Source organism: Lepisma saccharinum, chromosome 7 (assembly GCF_977018435.1).
Source record: "Lepisma saccharinum chromosome 7, izLepSacc3.1, whole genome shotgun sequence".
Lineage (NCBI taxonomy): Eukaryota > Metazoa > Arthropoda > Insecta > Zygentoma > Lepismatidae > Lepisma > Lepisma saccharinum.
This window is the reverse complement of record NC_139235.1, coordinates 63,424,992-63,451,804: the sequence shown is the minus strand read 5'-3', so window position 1 is coordinate 63,451,804 and position 26,813 is coordinate 63,424,992. Positions and strand designations below refer to the sequence as shown.

General features: G+C 37.3%; 2 protein-coding genes across 2 annotated transcripts; one reads left to right on the top strand and one right to left on the bottom strand.

Annotated features, from left to right (window-relative positions):
• Nucleotides 1-4,498: 4,498 nt before the first annotated feature.
• On the bottom strand, nt 4,499-7,492 carry Lamtor2 (Late endosomal/lysosomal adaptor, MAPK and MTOR activator 2). The gene is made up of 3 exons (XM_083125918.1): nt 7,257-7,492; nt 5,879-6,041; nt 4,499-4,950 (listed from the first exon to the last, which is right to left on the bottom strand). The coding sequence occupies exons 1-3, from the start codon at nt 7,322-7,324 to the stop codon at nt 4,807-4,809; spliced, it is 375 nt and encodes a 124-aa protein (XP_082982044.1). The 5' UTR covers nt 7,325-7,492; the 3' UTR covers nt 4,499-4,806.
• Nucleotides 7,493-12,362: 4,870 nt separating this feature from the next.
• Rae1 (ribonucleic acid export 1) lies at nt 12,363-14,252 on the top strand. The gene has a single exon (XM_083125343.1). It carries the CDS (start codon nt 12,554-12,556, stop codon nt 13,652-13,654), a length of 1,101 nt encoding a protein of 366 aa, XP_082981469.1. The 5' UTR covers nt 12,363-12,553; the 3' UTR covers nt 13,655-14,252.
• Nucleotides 14,253-26,813: the final 12,561 nt, after the last annotated feature.

The window sequence follows — 26,813 nt, the reverse complement described above, 5'->3', positions numbered from 1 at the left end:
ATCTGGAGTGGGATATGAAACATTGTATATTACTTTATTAATTTCTGAAAAGTCTGAAACTAGTCTGTAGGTTCCATTTGGTTTCTTAACTAAGAATATGCGATGACGAAATGGTGAGTTTTTACAAGGTTCAATGATCTGTTGTTCTTGAAGTCTTGTTATTTCATTTTTCATTTTTTCCCTTAAATTTATGGGTATGGGAATTTGCCTAGCAAATGGAGGAACACATTCAGCAACATCTATGTGTGCTTCCATTGCGTTTGTTTTAGAAAAGCACTCAGCATTCCAATACATGATATCTGCATAATTGTAAATTAAATTTTGCATTTTGAGTTTTTGGTCTTCTGTTAGTTCGGGATTTATATCAATTTGTTTAACGTCATAAAATTTCCTATGTTTAGTGAGTCGTTTTAAGGTTTCCTGGTCTAAATTTTCGTCACCTTGCTCGAATGAATGATGTACTTTATGACCACTATTTGCATTCGCATTGACGTTAGTGTCATAAATTTCAGAAATTATTTGGTTACTTCCTGCTGAACCAATTGGAGTGTTTTTCTGTATTACTAACGGATGATTTTTTGTGTTTGTTAGCAAAATGTGGGGTCCTTCTTCATTAACTAATGCATAAAGGCAAGTCGGTAACGCGTCTGACTACCATGTTAAAGGTCCCGGGTTCGATCCCCGGCCGGTTCAAATCCGGGAACTTTTCTAACGATGGAAGCAGCCGCGGCACCCACCCAGCGTCGAATAACATGGGTACCTGGGGGAAACCCTGGGGGGTAAAGGCGGTCAGGGGCGTGATGCTGATCACATCACCCCCACTCACGACCGGATCAAGAAAGTGTGGGGCGTTACCCCCACACCCCCTATACGCCTTCATGGCGTGGTGCTATGCACAGGGGAGCACTTTACCTTTTTTTTTTTTTTTTTTACCTTTTTCTGTCTATTAGCATCCAAAATTTTTATACCAAATTTTTCTGGTTTATTTGGCATGTACTGTGTAAATCTACACCTCGCTTTCGAAGGAAACAATTGTTCGTCAACTGTCAGATTTTCCCCTGGAGTGTCCCCTGAGGACACATTGTCTAGAAAACATGCTTACAAACTGTAGTGTTCAAACGAAACTGAGTCTTCACTTTCTCCTTCTTATCAGCTTCGACAATACGCCAACATAAAAGAGAAAGGAAGAATAGGGGTGGAAACTATAAGTGTAACGTTCCAATCGAGAAGTGGTTTTCCATTGAAATACATTAGCGGTCAAAATGACCGGCAACGGCGCTTCTAGGTAGAAACACAAATATTTCCATTAGTATTATTTTTTTTTTGTAAATAACGCATAGCAGTAATAATGTACTGCAAATTTTAGGAAAAGTCACAAAATTTCAACGCACGAAGAAAAAGGTTTCTGTACAAAGCAGAAAATGCAATTTGAAAAACGGTCAAAATAACCGGCTTGGCGCTTCTAGTGTTAAACTTATGCATGTAAAGTTACACTGGGAAAACACTACAGAGCACTGATGTGTTCGTGGTGTATAAAGTTCACTGTCCTTATTGTATAACAGTGTAATGGTAAAAGTGGCTGCGCCAGAGGGCGCGAAGGAGTGCTTAGATGCCCATTTAATTTTCTTCCAAACCCCCTATCCAAAATCTATATTCTACCTAAAACATTACCTCTTACAGTGTCATATGTCATGTCGTCATATTGAGGGCCGAATATTAGGTACTGAAGCGAGACTGACAACAGGCAAACATTGACCCTACTCTCAAAGATATTCCACATTTATTTTCATGTACTGTCGGCAGTCTATAAAGATCAGCCACCCTTGTCTTTATTTCTTAAGATTTGTTGTTAAGAATTATTTCTTCTTGTGTTTCAAGTAGTCTGTTTGTGTTTTTCGATAAATGTATATAGCTCATTGTTAGTTGTTGCATGTTTTCCTTTGCACTGTTTTGTTGTCTGCCTACTTGTTCTTCCTCTTTTCTTCAAGTCGAATGGGAACAAAAATTTCAGTTGCTTTCAAGATATCATCAGGTCATTCTCAGGAAATTATATAACGTGAGTTGAATTGTGACGGAAGTTTCCTTGTTAATTTGTTTAGTAAACGTACCACTTCAGAGTTATTCAAAGACTGTTATGAAAAGGCCAAATATGCGAAGAAATGTTATAGTTCGTTGCTGGGGACAGTGCGGCCCAAGGGAATTAAGTAAGAAGTTGCTGTGCACTTAGCGTTTTGTCCTGACACCACAGCATCTGACGGAAGGTGAGGCTGTGTATTATGTGAAACGAACACACATGAAAAGAGGGGCAACAAAGCAACGGAACATTTTCAAAAAAGTGAAGCAGTCCAAAAAAAGTAAATTGATAATTACATGAAAGTGACTACATGATTTCGTATTTATTGTGTTATTTTATCTTCAAATTGCAGAACTTTAGGTTGCATAGTAGCAATTTCTTTATTTTACCGGACCAAACGCACACAAACTGAACACTCAGCAGTTGTTATCACCTATACAACATTTGATTAATAACTGAATTTTGTACCTCAATTGGTTGTGCCTTGTAATCAAGGGATCCCAGGTTTGATACGCTGTGGAGGCACATAGTGGTTCGGATCACACTTTAAATTGTAGGTCCAGTCCTGATTAGCCTATATGTTCACAAAGAGGACTTAAAACTATGGATGCCAATCTAAAAATGTACATTTCAGTCCTTATTTATTTTAATTTTTATAAGAGCGATGCAGGAACATTGTATGGTAACTTCAAACTGAAGGATTTTTTTTTTTAGAGAGAGTGAACAACACTATTAGGGGAAAATATACCTAGAACCCTCTCCATGGAAAAAAAAATCCTCCAGCCATCTTTGTCATTGGCCTCCCTTGAACAAGCTGTTCTTTCCAAATTCCCAAACTTCGTTGTTGTACTAAAATCAGGCAAAAATGAAGCAAGTTAGTATTCTTCAGTTTCATTACCATATTATCATAGATGCCTACTAAAAGTTGATTGATATTTGATTTAGGGACTAAAACATACATGCATATTTAATGTTTATTTATTTTCAATGTCCCACCCCCTAAATTTCATTCCGCACCTCAGCACCGCTAGATTATTAATCCTGGCACCACCACCGAATAGTAACTATAACATGATACTTTTTTTTTATTAACTTAACCAACTTCTGGGCTGAAAAAAGGACTCAAATCCAGCTCCTTGGCCAGTCTGGTTCCGACGAAATCTGTATTTTTCTCCAGGTTCGTAAAATAACCACTATGGGAAAGTAAATGCTGACAAAAAAATTAGTTCAAAATTTTCACCACCAGGTGGAAATGTGGTGCTGAAATTTGAATGTGAATACCTTGTGTTGAATCATTGATCATGCTGTGTTACACTTCCAAAGGGTCATTCACATTGCACACTTCTGTACTGACATAAACTAAAAATATCGCATGTCTGATTTCAGCACCACATTTCCACCGGGTGGCAAAAATTTGAACTTTTTTTTTTTCATTGGCATTCACTTCCCCACGGTCTCCATAGCCTCTATGCCAGGTTTCACTGCAATCTGCTGCTTTGAATGAGCTCCAGAGGGCTCTGAGTAGGGGAACACCTGGTACACAAGTAGTCAAAATGTCTTTGTATTCTGCCACAGTGAGAGTGCCATGCAAGAGGGCTCGAGTCCACACCATAATCAGGTTTATTAAAGCTTCAGGAATTTTAAATAAATTCAATTCTAGTCCAGGAGAGAAAATCTCATAAGTGTAAATGGGTTCTGGAACCATAAAGAACCTTTTTTGTGTCGAACCTTTTTTCTGGAACAATTTAAATACAATCTAGGAACTTTCTTTTCCGGATGAATTTAAAATTCTGTCCAGGAACCTTTTTCTGGATCAATTTAAATATTATCCAGGAACCTTTTTTTTCTGGATCAGTTTATATACAGTACAGGAACCTTTTTTTCAGATTAATTTAAATATGGTCCAAGTTCCATATTGAAATGAAACAATATGAAACTTCGACAGTATTTAAATTATGCAATAAAAAAAAGTTTCCAATCCTATTACCCCAGGGTTGTTAAAGGTCCAGGAATTGTAAATAAATTCAATTCCTATCTGGGATAGAAAATCAGTAATTCGGTCTTGGAACCTTTTTTCCGGATGAATTGAAATACGGTCCAGGAAACTTTTTTCCAGATCAATTTAAATCTGGTCTAAGTTCGTATTGAAATAAAACAATGTGCAACTTGGACCTAATTTAAATTATGCGGAGGAAAAAAAAGAGTTTGAACTTTTGGGTTAGTGGACCTTTAACAACCTTGACCATAATACCACCTTCCCCAAAGTTCACTGTGCATGGTGTATTTTTCTACTGGCCCCCCTTAGTGAAAATACTATAACTTTATACCATTGTTACCTTCGCAGACTGGCTTAATTATGTTCTGTGTATTCTACACTATTGCTGACTTTAGAATAAGAAAATTTGACTTTTGAGCATAGACTTTATTTTCACATACATGCTATAAACAACACTGTCAGAAAGAAAGATACACAAATGCACAACAAGTTCTTTTCTGAAATTATAACCATACTAACATCATATTTCAAAATGTTGAGGACTCTGCAATATACGATGATTAAACATCACTATAAAATCATAAGTTGCAATGTAGCTAATAGCTTCAGAAATGACTGATTTTTCCCCCACAGCTTTTATGGTAAACTTGCAAAAATAAGCGATATAACCTTCTTCTCCATACACTTTTCTCTCCAACTCAACTCAAGTCTTCTCAATGTACCACATGCACACACTTCACGATGTAGCTACTTGCTTCAATGGTCCTTCCAAATATTGTGCTAATGCCTGCGCCTTTGCTTTCAGCAGTCCAAAACCTATGTCTCTCGCATAAAGGCACAAAAGCAAGTTCGCTACTTGGGTGATTGCTACTTTTCCCTCCTGAAATACATAAATCATATGGAGTAAAATAAATTTACTGAAAATTTAAAATTTAATTATTACATAAGACATCTCAATCTCAACCATTTTAGAGGTGATGTAATCGGTACCATGCTCCGGCCACCATTACCCCCAAAGTACCCATTCATTAGTACATACAACTTAAAATTAAATTTTGTTGCAAATAGATTTGTTTGAAACTTGGCAATGAGTCAGATTAAATAGTACATAATCAGCCAATGTGCACATACTGGCTTAATTAGTAATATTGTAGGGTTACGATATTTCATAAGTGAAAATCTGGAAGCTTGTTGGCGGAGAGGGGAGAGCTAGATCCGACAAAGTAGTATGTGTGTACTACATATATACTACTTCATAATTATTATTCACAGTCCCATTATTATATTCTTTACACTTCTTAATTAAAAACAGAAATTCACTTTGAACTCTATAATTAAATTTGAGATTCCTTTTCAGAGCCATAATGAACTATGCAGATGTCTCAAAATGTCGAAAGTTTATTTGAAAACTGTGGACTAAACGGAAAGGCACCTAAGCACTGACTGTTTACAATAAGCAGCTTACTAATATAGTGGAAGAGATTCTTAACTGAAATTCAGCCCTGCAAGTAGACAGAAATAAAAGTAACATTATTACTAGGGCTGAGCAGATTTGGTATCAGAAAGTATAGGTTGGGAAACAGAACGTAGTGCAAGCGGTGCAGACACCAAATTCACTACTTGACACCAAATCGACGAAGTAGACAAGTCGTCGTTGCACCAACTAGATGCTTCAGTGCAAAGAGAGTCAAAAAAGTGCCATCGGCAAGGCAGCATTGGGGAAAGAATGCCTTGCCCACTGTGGAAAAGAATATGTGGACATCCACATCTAGACTATTGAGTTTTTTCTCATAATCTTAAACACCTACCATACATTCCATGAGCACCAATTGCAAACGATCCTCCTTAAAAGCATTCCTTCCATTCTTCTCATAGGCAGACCATATGTTACTTGCAATTGCTGCGGTTACGCGAGCATCTTTGTCACCATACCCACTGTATGCCAACAGAGCTCCTTCATGATTCAAGAGCCTATTAAAGATATCAAATATTATTTCCGGCACTGACAAAGCTCAACACAAATGCTCTTCAATGTTACATTTTCATTCTGTTTCAAATAAATTTACCTAACCTGGTGGCAATTTGCTCTATGTAACAAAATATAATTGACACTGTCCACCAACTATTATTATAATGTGTCTTTTCTTTATATCAAGGTACATCACTGAAAACTCCGCAGTATGTGTTAACAGACGTAATTCGTAATCGGACCATGTAAAAATTGCATACGTAGCATGATGAAATCACAATAAAAAAAGGATCTTGGGCCCATAGACGTAACTTGGTGGTCCAATGGGGCATTTGCCAGAGCAATTTTACAATACCGGGGATTTCTCCATTTTGTTTGAAATTCGGCACACACACTAATTTTGGCCCCCTAATCATGAATCTGCAGTTAAAATTTGGCGCTCACACGTGGAAATAGCAAAATAATCTAAATTAAGTTCTCATTTCTACACCCTCGATTTCCAAATTTCCCACCGATTCCGGGCTCCGCCCCTGGGGTAATTGACCTATCGCTCCAAACCGCTAACGCGGCCCCGCCTCCGCTCCGGCTTTCTCTATAGAGTCCATGTTAAAGGCATGTTAGAAATTGGCCAGATTCACCTGCCCCCAAATAAGCACCAAATTCTAAGTGAAGATTCGTGATTACGAGGCCCAAATTAGTAAGTATCCCAAATTTCAAACAAATTGTATAAATTCCCTGCATTGTTAAATTATACCAACGTAAGAAACTTGGGCCGTACAATGTACATTAATGGATATATATAAAAATTCGTCAGGTACAACCGAACGCATAAAAAGGTCAACATTCTAAATGACAGAAATATTTTAAGCGTGATGACCACTGGTCTATTGGCAGTATTTGCGTTTGACATTTCAGATTATTCTAAATTTTCAACAAAATTATGTAAGTTACAGTGGAGTTGCAGCGACAAAACACTCGCACAACGCGCCCTGAACCAGTACGCTATCGCCCGCCATAATGTGTTAGAATCGAAATAACAAGTAACAGCAAGTACTCGTAAATGTAAGAAATAGACATTATCTTAGTAAGAAATGCATTATTTCACCTTAGGAAATGTCCTGCATTCCAAAATAGTACGTTAGCAATGTAAAAAAGTGCGAAATATATGATTTATAGGTGTCACCCCCATACTATAATAGTACCTTAATTTTACTTACAAAGTATTTTCCACGCCTCCTGTGTTTGCTTGGCTCAAAACTTGCGTTAAAGCTTTGGGTTTTAACATTTTTGCATGTACAAGACAAATATAAATATAACACTAAGCACACACTAAGTGTACACTGATTAACCAAGTTGTATCACATGACCCGTACACTACAGATGAGTCGTTCGCGAAAGAACGATAAAGTACAATGAACGAATGTTAATACCAGACGCCTCCAAATACGCTCAACGTTGGAGTCAGCCAGCAGAAATTTGTCACACTACCAGGAGCGCGTCAAGTAACTGAGCGCTCAGCGAGCAACGTGATCGCTCAGCTACTTGACGGCCAAATAGCCGTTGCTCCGCGAGTGCTGCTCACTTCATCGCTGAGCGAACTTGAACCTTGCTCGCCACAGGTTTCAGCCACAGAAATAGCGTTTTTGTGTATGGATCTCGTGAGGGAAAGGGAAGAAGAGGAAAACTGTATGACGGGGTGGTGAGCAGTGATGTGCGTCTACGCATAAACAACGATTGTCTACATTCTACGTGTGGACCAGTGGCGTACGCAAGGGGGGGCTTACCGGGTTTAAACCCCCCCCTTGAGCTTTTGAAATATTATGGAAAATGCTGTAGAAAAAATTAAAAATGGCTAATTTATCACAGTCAAAGATCTGCGACAGTAATAATAATAATAATAATAATAATAATAATAATAATAATTTGAATTATTATTCCCATGCAGCATGAAGAAAAACACAACATTCCAAACACAGTCTAAGCGGCCGCAAAGTTCAATTTTGCAATTTTTTTTGCAAAAAGTCGCGCAGTGACTCTCGCAAGAATTGTGAAAATTCCTTGCTTCGTCGCAGTGTGCCGACCTTATTGCAAACGTTCTTCCCGGTACTGATTTCACATCCCCTTGTGAACTCTCAAGTGATACTGAGTCTACATCCACATCATTAAATAATGTTGAAGAAGTGCTTTGTGAATCACCTAGAAGTGATAAATATGTTGGAATATCTATAAACTTACTTTTCAACGAAAACATAGACTCAGTGGAATTTAGTAACATGTATTCTCGCGCTTCATCATCATCCTGGGCGAGTTCCATAGGTAAAGGTAATGTAAATTCCCCCGTGCATATAGCACCGTGCCATGAAGGCACACGTAGTGGTGTGGTGGGTCCCAAAGATTCTCGATCTCGAACTATTTTGCAGGTGATGTGATCAGCACCATTGCTATGAGGCTGGGTGCGGAGGCAAGGCTGGATAAATTCCAACCAATTCCGGGAATCGAACCCGGATATCCCACGAAGTTGTCAGACTAGACCAGCGCGGCTCCTTGAATGAGTTTCATATTACAATTAATTTAATATATTTGATTGTTTTTATGGATTTTCTTTACACTTAAAATGTCGGACTTATCATATACAAAAACCGTTGACGACAATTATTTTGTAACAAAGAAACAAAATAAATGTAATTTTGTTCTATTTCTTTCATAAATAGCAGCTGCATTAGTAGTAATTATTAGTAGTAATTAAATTAATTATAAGAACTATTAATTAATTAATTATTATTATTATTAATGAATTAAAGTATAATAAAACAATGGTAATGTGAATTTGTAGAAAGTTTTCGAAATAACACCCCCCTTGATGAAATCCTGCGTACGCTACTGGTGTGGACAATGTAGTAAACTATTTAATCTACGTAATCAACGTAGACAAGATGGCACTCGGCGTTCTCCGTGCAAGTCACGAAGCAGCAACCAACATCAGCATGTGGACATAGAGAGCGTGAAGTATTCCATTTCCACTGTACAGAAATGAGCGTTTTAAGTATTTATTTACGTTCAACCAATTCACTAGGTATTAATTGAATTGCAATAAATTTGTCGCCACATACCCCCCGAAAATTCAATGTCCTTAGAATGACAAGATTGATTTGTTTTACACTTCTATTTCCACTATATCACACGTGGAAAAATCTACTTTAAAAATACACATGAACTTTCCTAAGCAGTAATAAGACAAAAACTATTTTAGCCTTCCCTTTTATCAGTGTAAAAAATAATGTCAGTTTTCACCATGGCTGTCATTTGTTTTTCCATAGATAGCATGATGAAATCAGCCCTGGCCCAAAACCATGGTAACGGTTGAAGTTTTTGAGTGCGATGACGTGTGACCGGCCAAGTGAATGCATCACTTCAATGTGAAGTCACGTGAAATGACAAAACGACAGTGTTGCAGTATGCAGATATTAAACACCAGAACAAGAACAATGTATAGATGAGGATGTGTACTACAGGCTATGGAAAAGGAGATGCGATAACCACTAACGCCGTCAAACGGTTGGGCGGGAACTTTACGTCACATACCATGAAGAAGTAATGGGATCTGAGCTGATTATGTCCTTTGCAATTAGTCCACTCAGAATTAGTTCACTTCATCAAATGATTATGAAAAACTAAATATACTGACCAAGGCAGTAATTTATTTATTAAAAACATAAACTAAAACGTAACGTTTCAACCTTCTAGCAAGGTCTTCATCAGACTCTGTATCAAGACCTTGCTAGAAGGTTGAAACGTTACGTTTTAGTTTATGTTTTTAATAAATAAATTACTGCCTTGGTCAGCATATTTAGTTTTTCATAATCATGGAAACAAGGCTTAATGGTGTCATCAAATAATTTACTAAATCTCATCAATTTACATTGTCGAATTCATTATTTGAGTTTTTTTTTGGGTTTAGGTACAACATCTTCACCGAAGAGAAAATTATGCTCATTTCTTTGTTTTCCTTGACCCTGGATATCCAGGGTCAAGGAAGTCAGTAATAAGGTGTCTTATATACAGTGTACGTACAACTATAGATTGAATTGTATCTTCTCCAAATATGATGTATAAAGAAACAAACTGCCGGAGAACTAAGTGAGGTGAGTGTACAATTTTATATTACTATTATAGTGGAACCACAAGCAAAGAAACCTGCGCAGACTCGCGACTCCTGTGCACCGTACTCCAGTGTGGAGGGGAGGGGGAGAGTGGAGCATGCTCTCTTATAGTCCGAGTTGAACGGAAGAGGAGGAAGGTTCTTTTTCTTGTGGTCGCTCTTGTAAGTAAGGGGAACTGTGATTGGCCATTCATCTATTTTATCACTTCTTCATAATCTCAATTGACTTAAATGGCCGGAAGAGCAAAGGGCCCGTTCCGAAAGTCGCACGAGTTTAACGCGTTAAACGAGTTATGGTAACTGGCTGTTCCATAAGTGCTTCCGTGCGTTTCATTATGCTGTCCCAAAAGTCGCATTCCGTGCGTTTCGTGCAAGAACGAGATTCACCAAACTCACGGGCCAGGATGCTGGTTTGTTCGGTGAAAATCGTCTGCTCCTTGCAGACAAAGCGCGTGCTGATGGATTCAAACTGCACTAGTTCGGAAAATGTATTATAATTTTAACACATAGCGATATGAAGCAACATGCACAAGATAAGTATGCCTTGACCGTTCTTAGAATGTGATTAAAATGAGTAACATTGGCCATAATAGAGTTTGTTTTTGCCATAAGGACATTCCTTCCGCTGACGCCATGTGGAAACTTTCTCTAAACAAAATGCTACGCCTGCGCTTTCGCCTAGCGTGTCCCATAAGTCTGTAAAATAACTGGTTTCACCAGATTCACGAGCCCAGTTATTTTCGTTGAATGCGTTCGTTTCGTTAAGACTTTCGGAACGCACCCAAAGTAAATTTATCAAATATAAATACAAACACGTACCGTTTAATAAATAACCAAAATGAAATGAAAAGTTAGCAGTTTGTATTTTTATTGCTTTATGTGAATATGTAGGGAAAAAGCGAGAGAGAATTGTGCACCAATTGCAAAGAAATGGTAGGCGAAGTATTTACCAGGATTATACTCCCTACATTTCTGCTCATAATAAGGAGTCGAAGGTTGCTTAAGGATCTTTCTTCGATGTAAACCTAAAAGTTGACTTTTCAGATTACGTACATAATCTTCTGGGCAGAAATGCGCACTGCAGATTCTAGCATTAGCATGATTCACGTTAGCGTTTTCACACGAATCCAAAGCTCGTTGACCGAAGAATCCTTTTGAAAAACGTATATATTATGTTCAACGTACTTGGAAGATGTATCTTGTGCTGAACTAAAATAAATAATAATAACAAGTGGTGTGCGGTATCTCGGAAAGTCGGGACCGGGATGGGAAAGAAAAATTCCGTCCCTATCATGACTTCAGCAAATGACTTCCCTAAATTTCTGGATCCCGAGCAGTCGGGAAATACCGAATGGTCATTTTAAAACGGTATTAATTCTTGACGTTTTCTACATTGCAAGTGTCTGGAACTTATCGGAAATTGTTAGTTTTTATTCCAGAAATGCAAAGAAAATAACTTAAGGTGAAAATGAAAATTTGGGATTTCCCGACTAGTCGAGAAATTGCGAATATTTCCCGTCCCGAATGTCCGATCAAAAATATTCTGTCCCGCATAACAATAAGTACCTATCTATATTTATTTTCAATTTGTCTGAAGCCACAAAATGTGAATGGGTGGAAATGCTAATTTGTGTACTCTATTTCGTGTGTTCAGTTTCTGGCATGGTTTCCTATCTGCATAGTGCAACACTAGCGCATAGATTTGGAATTCATTTCATGGATAAATTCACCTCTTACCGTCGTTTCGTCATTACGAGTAAACAACGGATTGGCCCAACCTATACTTCTAATAACCTTGGATGAAATCACGTCCATAGATAGCATGATGAAATCACGATAAAAGAAAGACCGAGTCTGCTGCCACGCGCATGTCTCTTTTGAGGTTACAGCAGAAAAATCATTTGTCGATGCTTGGCCAAATTTGAGAATTCGAGGGGAAATGCTTGTATGCTGTATGGATTAATATGGAGAAAATGCAGTGGGTTGGGGGGATGCTTATGCAAATTTTTCTAGCTGGGCGGATGCTTTATTAAAATTTTATTGATTGGGGGGGATAGGTTTCATGTGCCCCTTCCCACTTCATGCACTGACGCTGAGGAAATGTGTGCATTTACTAAATTGTAGTCTGTGGTGATGGTTTCCCACACATTTGAAGTTGCCTGTGGTGTGGCTTTGTCGCTCGGTTTGTACGTGTTTGTGGACGCGTGCTATGGATAAATATTCGTTGAGACCCGGTGGAAAATTGTTTAGTGATTGAAATAATATTTTTCTGTTTGTGGATAATATTGGACGCTATACCTATAACACTTATACTGTGAACTCGTGTGTGTGTATTATGAATAGGAACCGTCTGAAATGACATTGAACATGTTCAATCAAAGCCCGCTCGGTACAGCAACTACCTTCGGGAGTACAACCACTCCAACTACAGCAAATCCTATGAGAGATTTTGATGTTATATCGCCACCTGATGATTCAATTTCATGCTTGTCGTTCAGCCCTGCAGCAATCCCACAAAACTTTTTAATTGCTGGCAGCTGGGATAATAATGTCCGATGTTGGGAAGTGGAACAGACTGGCAAGACAATTCCAAAATCAATGCAAACTATGCAAGGTCCTATTTTAGATGTGTGCTGGAGTGATGACGGAACAAAGGTATTTATGGCATCATGTGATAAAATGGTGAAATGCTGGGATCTAAACAGCAATCAAACAATTCAAGTAGCACAGCATGAAGCTCCTGTGAAGACATGCCATTGGATTAAAGCTCCTGCATATACATGCCTGATGACTGGTTCCTGGGATAAGACGTTAAAGTTTTGGGATGTACGATCACCAAATCCAATGCTAACTATAACATTACCAGAGAGATGCTACTGTGCTGATGTAGATTATCCAATGGCGGTCGTTGGCACAGCAGGAAGAGGCTTGATAGTTTACCAGCTGGAAGGTAAGCCCCAAGAATACAAGAAGATTGATTCTCCCCTAAAATACCAACATCGATGTGTATCAATTTTTCGTGATAAGAAGAATACTCCTGCTGGTTTTGCCCTAGGTAGTGTTGAGGGTAGAGTTGCAATTCATTATGTAAGCACACAAAACCCAAAGGATAACTTTACATTCAAATGCCACCGGTCTAATGGAACCCCAAGTGGGTATCAAGACATATTTGCAGTAAACGACATTGCATTCCATCCAGTTCATGGCACACTTGCTACTGTAGGATCTGATGGTCGCTTTAGCTTCTGGGACAAGGATGCACGTACAAAACTGAAGACATCAGAACCAATGGAACAACCGATCACACGTTGTTGTTTCAACCATAATGGACAGATATTTGGGTATGCTGTGAGTTATGATTGGTCAAAGGGTCATGAATTTTATAATCCACAAAAGAAGAATTATATTTTCCTGCGCCCATGTTATGATGAGTTGAAACCAAGAACAAAATCATAAAGAAAATGCAGTTGATTTAATCAAGAGTTAATTTGCAACCCTGTTTTGATTATTAACATTTGGTTGAACAAGACAATATCTACGGTTTAAAAAAAAAATGTGAAGCATATCAATGAAGGGTGTTATTTTTTTTGTGTGTTATAAGGAACTTATTGTTGCATGTAACACATTATAAATTGTCATTAATTATATGTAGCTGTAATCATTTTGTTTAAATTAGTCAACAGATAAGTGCAAGCAAACATCATTGAACTTATAAGCTAATGGAATACTGTCACATTAAAAAAAGTTTCTGTATATTCTATTTCAAGAATACCATTTCATCTATTCATTTGAAATTACTTGTTCTGAATTTTTCATACATGCTAATAAAAATACTTGAACTATAGGTTTGAGGAGTTGCATTTGAATCTTCAAGTGAATATTATAGAAAATATTAAGATGCAAATTATAAGGAAAGCTTATTTTGACAAGCATTTTATAAATATATAATTTTTAAGATTCGTTTACATTTTTTGCATTATAATTCTTATTTCATTTTAACTACCATAGTCATGCAATACATCTGTTTTTGTAGTATGGATAACTTGTAGAATATACTGATGATACAAAAAGCTCAGATTTATTTTTCCCAAATACAAGTTTCTTGCTAGAGATTAATCTCACTGTAATTTATTAATGAAATAAATAATATTAATGTGCTATGGCCTGATTGCCCTATGTGCGTATTTATGTGCTCTGCATAAAGGGAGTGCAAAACTTTCATAAGAGATAAATTTGCCAAGAATTCACAATACTGGACCCTTCTGTAATTTCTATGCTACTGGTTATACTCACGAAATAATTAGTTCTGATGATTTATCTGATGTTAACGTGTTGGGGTGAGGTGTAGAAATTGTTCATGAACGTGTAGAAGTTGTAAAATAAGCTTTTCTATTCTCGCAATGATCCTCTGTATACAAGTATGGGAACCATATTTGTTGATATGAACAATTGATGTTCGCAATTAGTTACGCTGTCTACAGCATTGCCACACTGTTGATCGTGTAAGAATGGCGGAAGAGAAGAGTAAAAAGTTGTTGATTACAGGTAAGTTTGGCAACCATGCATCGATCGTAAAATTGCAGGATACGAAGATGGCATCTTTGATGAAGAATGTTTGCCTTTAAAGTGCTAAGAAAATAAGATTTTTTATCGGTTTGTTATTACAGTTAATGCAAAACCATTCATGGATAGCCCCACTGACTATTCTCGGTAAAGTTAGGTTAGGCAAACATAGTTAAAATTTGGGGTCATAAAACCATGCATGGGTAGCCCCACGAACCATTCATGGTAAGGTTAGGTTAAATTAGGCAAACATAGTTAAAATTTGGGGGTTGTAATAATGTCAGGAATGTGTATTTCAATTTTAAAGTATTGGAAACCCAAAATCTTCCAGTAAATAATGAGCAATCATGGATATCTGTTCCGACCACGGACCACTCAATTTAACTTATTTTGCAATTTCTACAAGTGGTCCCAAAATGTTAACTTCAAATTCGTTATTAGGAGGCCTCAATTAGTGAGTATGCGAAATATTACAAAAATTGGGGAGGGGTCCGGTATTGTAATTTCGCTCCATAAATTCTTGTAGAATATGTACTGAGGTAATTTCGGTGTGATAAAATCGTGGAAAAAACTGATTGTGGATATTTGATCATGAAGTAATTTGCATATGTTAAAAGTTGTTAAGTAAATATGCTTGGGAATCTCTTCATTATGTAATGCACTAGCTGGCCTAACCTACTAGATATCATCATGTAACTCTGCTTGCACCAAGATAGTAAATTTAGAAATCACTTGGTATTCATCAGAATAGCTTTGCAATTGCTTTTGTGTTATTACATATGTTATTTCACATTGCCTTTTTATATATCTGATCAGGATGAATGATGATGCATCCAATGCGATCAAAAACTTTGACCGATGACATAACGCATGTAATACTCTACTGATAAATTTACATTTATTTGCATATTTTTATTTTATATTACTTTACTCAGACAGGGTGTGTACTGAGCAAGAAATCCAAAAAAAGTTCAAAAGCCTGGATTTTTGTGCTTGCTTGCCAGAATTTGGAGCTATAAACACATTTCACTTTTTCCTCCAAATTGATTTTTGAAAATGTTTTATATATTCTCATCATTGATTTTCAACAATACTGAATAAACTAGATTTGTTTCATTAACATGCAAGGTTGGAGACAAAACTTTTATTTACTAGTATGTTAAATCATTGTTGAGTGGTCAACAGTAATTTGTCATTGGGAATTTCACAGCAAAGCAAAAAGCAATGTAGGACTTCTATAGTATTCACACCTCGTGTGGTAGCAATGGACATAATGCATGTTGTTGAGGAAACCGACCAATCTGGGCAACACACAAGCTCCAAGCATCAGCTTGTACAAAAGGTTGCATTTAATTCAAGAGGTTTGTTTCCAAGTGACTAGTGTTGCTTTTCACCTCAGTCTAAAAGCTCCCAAAGCGATCGTACAGTGGGATCCATAAGTTTTACCAAGCAAATTGCCCATAAACCTGCCTATTGCTTTTGTTTTACACAACAAGGGTTTCAAGAATTGGAACAAGAAGCTTGACAAGCTGCTGACAAACTTCTGCACCAGCATATGCATTAATTCATTCCTTAAAAGGATGTACGGTGCAAGAGAAAAATTCATGAAAATGGTCATGGACAATTTTTTGAGCAATTCTTGTGCATCTCTCTGTACTTATGATGCTGAAAGCATGGAAATTACTTGATTCATGTAGATTTTTTTATTTTGCAAATATTTGTGTTCTAAACATGACTACAGTGAAAATCTACATTTTACGTTTTTTATGGGACCAAGCTAAAAAAAATGAAAATGTAAAATCTAGGAACATTTCGGTAAATTTCTCGTAAGGGACACACTGATTTCATCAAATTTACAGGAGGAATTACTACCAAATGCAGTTTCTTTATACTTCTGGAAGTTCGGGGAAGTGTTTTCTCGCATCGTTCATTGAATTTTGCAGGTAAACCATCTATTTTTAGATATAAATTTGTGACCGATGCACAAAAGCTCTTGCATCCATTTACTTCCAGGTCGATCTAGCCCGTGTGTGATGACGTAATCCCGGTCAGTGTTTCCAAACATGTGTTTTTGTAACTGAAGAAGGTACGTTTCTGCAAATGGTTTGTGGGGCTGTGTGTCAATGGTTCATGGGGCTATGCGAGAATGGTGTGTGGGGCTATGCATATTTTTTTTAAACCAATTTTTAACTATTGTAACCTTATTTTGTGACCCTACCTAACCTAACCTTACGGAAATGGTTCATGGGGCTATGTATGAATGGTTCGTGGGGCTACGTAGGTATTTTTGGGTGCAGTGGGGTGGAAACACTGCATACCGAGTATGGTAGTGAAATTGTGATATGTCGCAAATAGAGCTTATTTCCATGAAATAAGTGAAATGTGACTTTCAGCAATGTTTCTCAATGCAGAATATGTAAGTACAAATATTCAAATTAAATGAACTACCAAATTTCAGCTCTCTGACCAAATTTACCAAAATTTCATAACATTTTGTAATGTTGGGACCATCAAAATTGAATGTATAATGCAGGAAAATTTAAATTGAGGGTTCCGCTGTATTGATTTTTGGGGGGAAGGAGGGGGTAACATTTTCCCCAGCAGGAATGAAAATTGACCTAGCCTTTGTCAGTGATATTTGGTTCTAGGGAGAGGATAGCTCAACTCTCCGCCCCTCTCCAAATTAACTTGCACCTTGGTACTTAGTACAGTGAGGTGGTAATATTCCATTCAATGAAGAATTAAAGTAATTCGTGCTGTAAAATAAGTTTTGGAACAAAAAAATGGACAAGCAAGAAATTTTTAATTTGCGCTATTGGTATTTTCGACTTTCGATTTTTTTTCAACTCAAATATACAAATATGCACAAAAGAATGTGAAAAAGAAGGCAAAATAAATAGCCTATGGAAACAGCTGGAAAAGAATGGCTATGAGAAGGAGTTAGTGGTAGGGGAGAATTCTAAGAGAAAGAAAAAAAGAGGAGGTTTAGAATGAGGAGTATGAGGAAGACCACATAAAAGATATGCTTAGGAAAGCGGGCATTAAAACTTACAGGAAGGGAGGGAGAAGCATCTTAAGAATAGCGAAGAATGCAAACAAGGAAAACAGAGAAGAAGAAGGGATTATCTATGAAGTGAAATGTAAAGAATGTCAGAGTGTGTACATAGGAGAAACCAAAAAGGAGGTTGAAACAACATAGGGATGATGTACGACTTAAGTAAGAGAGAAATGCGATATTTAAAAACACGAGAGAAACAGGACATGACATAAGAGTAGGATGAGGCAAAGCAGATAGGAAGGGAGAAGAGAATACTAGTGAGAAAATGGAAGGAGGCCAAGGAAATAGAGAAAAAAGGTGAAGAAGACACAACTGGAATGGGGGACTGAAGATAAACAAAGAATGGAAGAAGGTGTTATATAGAGTGGAAAGGACAATAGAGAAAGAGGGGAGAAGAATGAAGGAAACAGAGCGTGAGATAAAAGAGTCCAACCACATTCTAGATGGAAGAAAATATGTTTAGCCTTTTAGGTGAAAGTACAGTTGACAAGGGAAAGCCACCTGCTACAATGTTCCAAACAACTTTCTAATAGTCTGGAGGGGAGTAATGTTTGTTTATATATAACATCCTGTTTTGTACCTTGTTACGTTTGTACTTGGTGCAGAATCTGAAGAAGACCTTGCTAGAAGGTTGAAACATTACGTTTAGTTTATGTTTTATAATAAAATAAATTTCTGCCTTGGTCAGCATATTGAGTTTTTCATTTCGTGAACAAGATGTATGAGCGAGTCCATTGTTTGACTGCATTTCAACACAGCCATTTAGAACAGGTTTTTTCTTTGTAAATACACTTTCGTAACAATTCTGTTTTAAGATTAAGAGCTACTTTTCTTAGATTGTACGTATACTTTTTATTATATAGGTTACCAAGGGTACTCTCTCTCTCTCTGATTTTCACAGTTTTTGCAATGTACTGGTAGGTAACGTTAGTTCCAGTACAGATGTTTCATGTTATTGGAAGAATTCATAGACAGTTCCATTTTTTAATTCCTGTGCTAAGTATGCAAATGGAAATAACACCTTGTCCACTGAGAATGTAAGTGTTCTGTGTCTATTTTTTCAGGAGAGAGCTTTAAAGTTTGACATGATATTTTTATTGGACCTTCATCATCATTGCACAGAAAGTTTGAATTGTTGCCAAGGCTGATGTATTGAAGCCCTATCTAAGAAGTAGCAGTTTAGTTAGGTGTTTATGCTGCAATTAGTGAAATTTAGATAGAACAATTGCCCTCAACACTACCTTTAATTTGAGATTGCCAGTGTTCTATCTACCAGAAATGGGATCAGGTAGTTCTGTAATTGAGATGAAACATTTGTCGCTCAGTAGCAAAGTAAAATAAATTCAATCAATTGATTACTTTCATTTCACTTTATTCAAAATTTTCGTCTGGTAACCGTATGTGGACGACCATTGTCATGGAGGAGCACAACACCTGCAGTAAGCATGCCACGCCTCTTGTTTTGAATGGCACATCGCAATTTCCTTAGTGTTTCACAGTAATGGTCAGCGTTCACCGTTTCACCTCTGGGGAGGAAGTCAATGAGCAAAATGCCCTTCCTGTCCCAAAACAAGGTGCACATCACTTTCTGTACCGACAGCTTCTGTTTGAATACGATGCGCTGCCGCACGAGCTCAACCAAATCATCAGTGATAAGGGACGGACGCCCACTGCGCTCTTCATCATGGACACTTTGACGACCTTCCGAAAACTGCCGACACCAGCGACACACCATCTGCTTACTCATAATGTTCGGCCCATAGACCTCACAGAGCTGACGATGAATGTCAATTGGCGCAATGCTTTGTGCATTCAGGAACTTTATCACCGACCGAACCTCGCATGCGGCGGGAGAAGGAATACGAGCTTCCATTTCGGACCACTGCTGCCTCGCTACTGGCATGCGGCAGGAGAAGGAATACGAGCTTCCACTTCGGACCACTGCTGCCTCGCTACTGGCGCCGGGCAGGATCTGTCCGCCTGGCATATGATTGATACGTCTTAGCTCTGCTGCGCATGTGCAATTTACACGGCTCATTATGTTTACTTTCACGGGGAAAAAATAGGGAAACTTACTTTCTGGATGCGCCTCGTATATACAAATAAAAGTAAAGTTCCCCGTGCCATAAATAATATTAATTTGTTCCAACTCTTTGGTTTCAAGGAACAATTTCATATGAACAACAAAATTAAGTATGTTACTACAAATTAGTTATCATTTGAGGTACACAAATAAATGTTTAAAGGAGCAAATGTTCAAAATGATGACCGTTCTCTTCAATGCATTACAAAACACGGTGTCTTAAGCTCCACACTGTTCGCCCCAAAATGTCAGGAGTGCTAGAGGCACAAGCATCAATAATTCGTTGCTGCATGTTTTCTGGCGTTGTTGGAACAATTGTTTGAAGACAGGGTTTTGTAGAAACACCCAAGGTCATCCTGTTCTGCCGCGGAAAGATATGCAGGCAGCATTCCAGTTCGCTTGCCATACATCATTTCATGCAATTTTGTTGTTCATATGTAATTGATCCTTGAAACCAAAGGGTTGGAACAAATTAATATTATTTATTGTTACACAAAAACATAAATTGCAAACAATTTTCTTTTGCCGAATTCTTGGCACACATTTTTTTAATAAAATTCGTTTATGCAATGTTCTCAACGGAAACCAAAACTGTTATTACATAAAGGGAACAAAATGAATCTGAAACTACCAAATGTTTATAAATATTCGAAGTTTGCAATTTTTTTACAAAATTTTTCGAACCAAAAATACTTCTTTTTCAACACGGAATCCAAATATGTAAAACGAATGGGGGTGTTCCATTTGAAATTTCACATTTACCCCCCCCCCCCTAAGGGGTGGGTGGCGGCGACGAATTTTTGCGGCATTGACTTACCCCCTCAATAGTATCAAACTTTTATTCTGTGCAATTTTTCGATTGGATGCATTATGCATGCGATATTCCATACTATCATTATAAATGGACCACCCGGTATATACACTATGTTGCCATTCGTCACCGGACACCCCATACCAGAACGTTAATTCGGTCGCAGCACCACATCAGTATCATGTAGGGCCACCTTTAGCCGCAATGATGTCCGCAACCCTTCGAAGAAGACTTTCCACCAATTTGCGATATGTCTCGACGGGAATCTTGCCCCATTCCACCTGCAAAGCGGCAAACAGCTCAGTGGTGTTTCTTGGGCGGCATGGCCTGGCTCTCAAGCGGCGCTCCAACTTGTCCCAAAGGTGTTCAATGGGGTTGATATCTGAACTTTGGGCTGGCCAATCAAGTTTTTGCACACCCATGTCCTTGAACCACGTGTTGATAATGCCTGCTGTATGACATGGATCATTGTCGTGCTGAAACAGGTAAGGGCCAATACCGAATTGTTCCCACAATGTCGGTAGCCTAGAATTGTCCAGAACCTTTTGGTACGCATCGGCATTCATATTTTCCCGAACTAAAACAAGAGGGCAAAGACCATACCACGAAAAGCAGGACCACACCATGATGCCACCTCCACCGAATATCACTGTGGGTACAATACAGTCCTGTAAACAGCGTTCACCGGGCATGCTCCACACCCACACATGTCCATCAGACCGCCACATCTGGTAGCGCGATTCATCACTCCATAGGAGCGCTTTCCATTGTTCGAGAGTCCAATGGCAGCGTTCCTTGCACCACTGTAACCGACGGGCCACATTGCGGGCTTTGATATGTGGCTTGTGAACTGCTGCGCGACCATGAAAACCAAGTGCAACGATCTTCCGGCAGACAGTATGATCACTTGCAGCACTACTAGAAGCCGATCGAAACTCCTGTGCCACCATCTGTAACGATGCCTTCCGGTTTGACTTCACCGCATTTTTCAAGCATCTACGGTCATGATCTGTTAAAATTTTCGGTTTATTGGGTCTGGGTCGGCATGTCATGACCTCCTCTCGCTTCCACTTCACGATAACATCACTCACTGTCGACCGGGGTATCTGACATTTGTTGGAAATGTCACGGGTCGAATGCCCAAACCTGTGGGCTCCAATGATCATCCCTCGTTCTGCCTCACTCAGTTCGCATCGTCTGTCCATATTGACTGCTGTAGCTGGTATGAGTGTATTCTCAACTGGCAATGCCTTTTATAGGTTGTATGATGTGTACAGTTGATCCCAAGCACTTTATGAGGGGTGTCCGGTGACGAATGGCAACATAGTGTATGTGTGTGTATATATATATATATATATAAAACAAACATGCATAAGTTAAAAACAACATCAATAACATAAATAATATTAACTTTGAACATGACAGTTTGAGAATATGACAGTCTCAATCTCTCCCCTTCTCCTGGTAATATAAACTTCTGCACTTATTAAATAGTTTATAGTATCCATGTAATTTATGAAGAATTTTGGGTACAACAACAATAGGTACTACAAGTTTCCACTTGTCCTCTTTCAAATGTTTCAAGAATAATATATTATCTTGAATCGAATATTTCCTTTTTATATTCTTTGACAAATTCCCATTTTGTAACTTTTGTACAAGAAGATCAAGACTTATGTTATTTACATATAGTTCCGATAGAGTTGGAAAACCTGTACTTAAATCAGGATATATGCTTACAGCATCTGCAGCTTCATTAGATTTTCCCAGCACGTGATGTACATTATAATCAAACATTTGTAATTCCAAACTCCAATGATTTAATCGTGGATTCAAAGTTTTAGTACATTCTAGCCAAGATAAAGATTGGTGATCGGTAAACAATTTCACCTTGGTTCCAGCTATGTAAATGTAGAATATTGCTAAGCATTCAATCTCGTAAGTATTGCATGATAACTCATTGCCTTTAAGAGATCTGCTAGCGTATTGAATTATAGTGGTCCTTCTTCAGAATTTTCAGTTGAGTCTTGCCATAGAACAGCTCCTATTCCTTTCTTTGAACCGTCTGTGTTGACATTGAAAGGCTTCGTGAAATCTGGTTGATACAAAGCCTTTGGAGATATCAGTAACTTGCGGAGGTTTTCAAAAACTGAAGAATGAACATCATTCCATTGCCATTTTGATTTATTTTTCAACAGATCATACAAAGGCTGTGCCATTTCAGCAAATCCTTCAATAAACTTTCGACTCCAATTAGCCAATCCTAAGAACCTCCTCAAGGAGCGTTTGTTTGTTGGAATTGGAAAATTAATAATTGCTGAATTCTTTGCAGGATCAACCATAATTTTATCACCGGACACTATGTGTCCAAGGAAGCAGATTTCTTTGTAAGCAAACTTACATTTGGAAAATTTAATAGACATATTGACACCCTTTATCTTTTGTAAAACTAGTTCTACTTGTTGCATATGTTGAGACTATTCGTTGCTGAAAATTAGAATATCATCCAAATAACAAACAACAAAATTTCTGCAAGCGGTGGAGAATATTTTATTCATCCTGTCCTGGAACACCGAGACTGCTGAACGAATCCCAAATGGAAGATAGCGGAAAAGATATTGTCTGCCTCTATAAGAAGAAGGATATGAATCTTCAGTCAACGGTATTTGAAAATAACCACATGATAAATCAATTGAAGAAAAATAAACACATCCTAGGAACCTCTGTAACATTTTGTTAATTGCTTCTACTCTCACTTCTAGAGAGATAACATGCTGATTAAGTTTCCTAAAATCGATCACAGGTCTCCAAAGACCTCCTTGCTTTGGCACTATATGTAGAGGGTTAAGTAATGGTGAAGAATCCTGGTAAATAATTCCCCATTTCTCCCACTTGGAAAGCTCTTCTTCTAAAGGTTGTCTCCTTGATATTGGTATGGGATAAGGTGTGCTTGTAATAGGTGTTACAGTATCTAATTGAATCTTGCAAGGTTCAACAATTGCTTTTCTAGGTTTATCTGAAAATTGTACGTGACAATACGACAGAAGTTGGAACAAATCAGCTTTCTGCAAATTGTCTAAATTATCATTTCTAAAAACAGACTCAGAAATGAACTTCTTTTCTTACCTGGCATATATTCTACATCATCATTCAAAGTTGACGCATCACGTAACAATGTACATGAATAACTTTCATTATAATTTAATATATCTTCGGAACAAAAGTTAGACTTTGTACAATACTTCGGATCTTCTGTAGAAGAATATTGCCGAGCTAAATCAGAGGAAATTTCATTTCCTTTTTCATTTAGCAAACTTACATTCCCTTCTTTAAAATGAATTACAGCTTTATATTTCCTCAAAAATGGAACTCTTAAAATTACATCGGCATTCAACTCTTTAAGAACAAAGAATTCCATAGAAAAGTATTCGTTCTTTATCTGCAGATTAATAATTTTACTACCAACAACTTTACACTTCTTGGATCCAGCGAAACCGGTGAGTTTTACATCTTCCACGTTATCCAGTTTAATGTTGCCAATCAAAGACAATAGTTTACACCAAACGTCAAAATTTAGAACATTTGCCTGACTTCCAGAATCTATAATACAAACTACAGGTATTTGACAAATAATTCCATGAATAACTGGAACTTCAGTTAATGGAACCTGAATATCATAATCACTAACAGTCCACTCAGGTTCTTCTTCAAACCATTCCAATAAAAAATTCACTTGTAGTGGTTCCGATATTAAGTCTTTATCATCACGTACATTCATAATTTCCTGCGTTTGAAATGAATTTAGTTTGATTTGGCCCCTCTGAAAGAAAGCAGAGTGAACGAGGCACTTCCATCCGCTTCTTTAATTTAAATTTGTTGTTGATTGGTAAGATGTTCCAATACCAGATTGTCGTGTAAACGTCCTTGATACATTTCCAGAAGGAGAATTTGATATTCCAGAAGATGTAGATGAATTTTGTGGTTGTAATGAAGTCACATTAACAGGTTGACTGTAAGTAGGAGCGAGAGCAGGCTCACTTGAATACTGCGCTTGCCTATTGTAGAAAATCCTTCCATTCTGACTACTGTTAGGTAACTGAGAAGTTATAGCATCCTGATTATAATTCCTATTTGTAATGTCACCGGAAATACCAGAGTATGCATTATTTCTTTGGAATCTGAAATTATTTCTGTTATTATAGGAAAATCCTGAATAGCCTCGATTATTTCTACGTCCTCTAAAATTACCATTGCTAGCTCTAAACCATTCATATCTTGAATTAGCATTGCCAAATTCATTAGTAAAGGGTACTTGAGCATCCATCGATGAAGTCTGAGTAGAAGACGAGCAAGTGTTTTTGGTGTGTTTAACATTAATTTGCTTGACACTAACTTTTGATTTCATACTGTCAGGATTCTTGTTGGGTTTAACCTTACTACTATTATCGGTTTCTTCCGGTAGGAAAATAAGTTCTCTTCTACTAGTTCGGACAACATCTAATTTCCTTAACATAGTTGTTCATTGGTCCATAGAACGTATCTCATGACAAGTTATGTTATTAGTTATATTATTTGGTAACTGGCTAATAACTAATTTAATAACATCCAATTCGTTTGGGTTCTCAACTTAATTGCAATAATTGGAATATGTTTTCAATGCAAAACTTTCTAAATCACCATGTACTGTAGGATCATACTTCCTGTTCCTTAATACTGATAACTGAGACTGTATGTCATGTTTCATGAATTCCCTTTGAAAATGATCATATGAAGAAAACATACGTTTGTGAGTTCTATACCAGTACGCAGCTCTGTTGCTGAAACACTGATGAATACTCTATAGCCTTTTGTTAATTGGAATGCCCATAAGATCAAGCATGGAATTAAGATGTTCTAGATATTCTTGAGCCGATTGGTCTTCTATTTTTCCAGAAAATTTGGGTAAATGAGACAGTTCATTTACCTTTACATATCTGTTTCCTCTATCCCCAACAGTAATTACAGGTCAAGACGTTGGAGAAATACAACGATCAAACTGACTTTGTGGGTTATCACAGTAATTGTTATTTGTATTTGGCTCATTAACACCAATTTCAGCATTTGGACAACTTGTGCCAGTCATTAAATTTGCATTAAGCCTTTCACCTTGAAACCACGATCTGCAAGCTTCATTCTGCAAGGAAGAAATATGACAAAACCCACAGGAAGGTTAGGTTCTTGAGAATATGTAAACATTTGATTTATGTAACTATTTTCACCATCAGCAGAACAACATTGTTGAACATTGGAATGTTTATCAATATTTGTAATGGTAGAATTCAATCTAGAAGTTGTCTGCATATTGTTAATCGCATAATTACTTGTATCCCTAAACTTGACACTATTATGTGACATATTATTTCGATGATGTTCTTCATTGCAGGTTGGAATAAATCTTTTGTTTCGCTTCTAGAGAACACGATTTCGAACATGAGGTTTATCGAATGTTGTTTTCACATGGGTTGTTGAAGATTCATCAGATGAATAAGTAGATGAATTAGTCACCCCCGAGTCAACTGCATTTCTAGCCCTTTCACGTGATGTCTTAGTTTGAGAACTATTTTGTGCAAGGGGAGGTTTCAGATTTATCTTTGTGTTGCGTTGAGAATTTGCATAATTAGTTTGTAAAACATCAACACGAGATTCTATATGTTGCAACCTGTTATTACAATCAGTAATATACATTCCAAAATGCACATTTTCTCTATCAGCAAATTCCAGTGATGATAATCTATTATTAATATCAGTTATTTTGGATGAACATACTGTAATATATTTATCGTATTCACTAATCAAATCTTTATTTATTGAAATTTGTTGCCGTTGAACGTCTTGTTCTGCTTGGATTTGAGAAATATTGCTTTTTAAAATACTTCCCAAATGTTCATTTCTATTGACACATTCAGAAGCTATTGGATAGTTGTGTTTTAACATCGGAAGTCAAGCTGTCTAATCCTTGATTAACAGTATTAATTTCTTGATGAACCAATTCAAATTTTGAAGTTAGGTTACTATAAATATCCAATTCCAATTGTTCAAACTGAGACTTAATATTCTCATT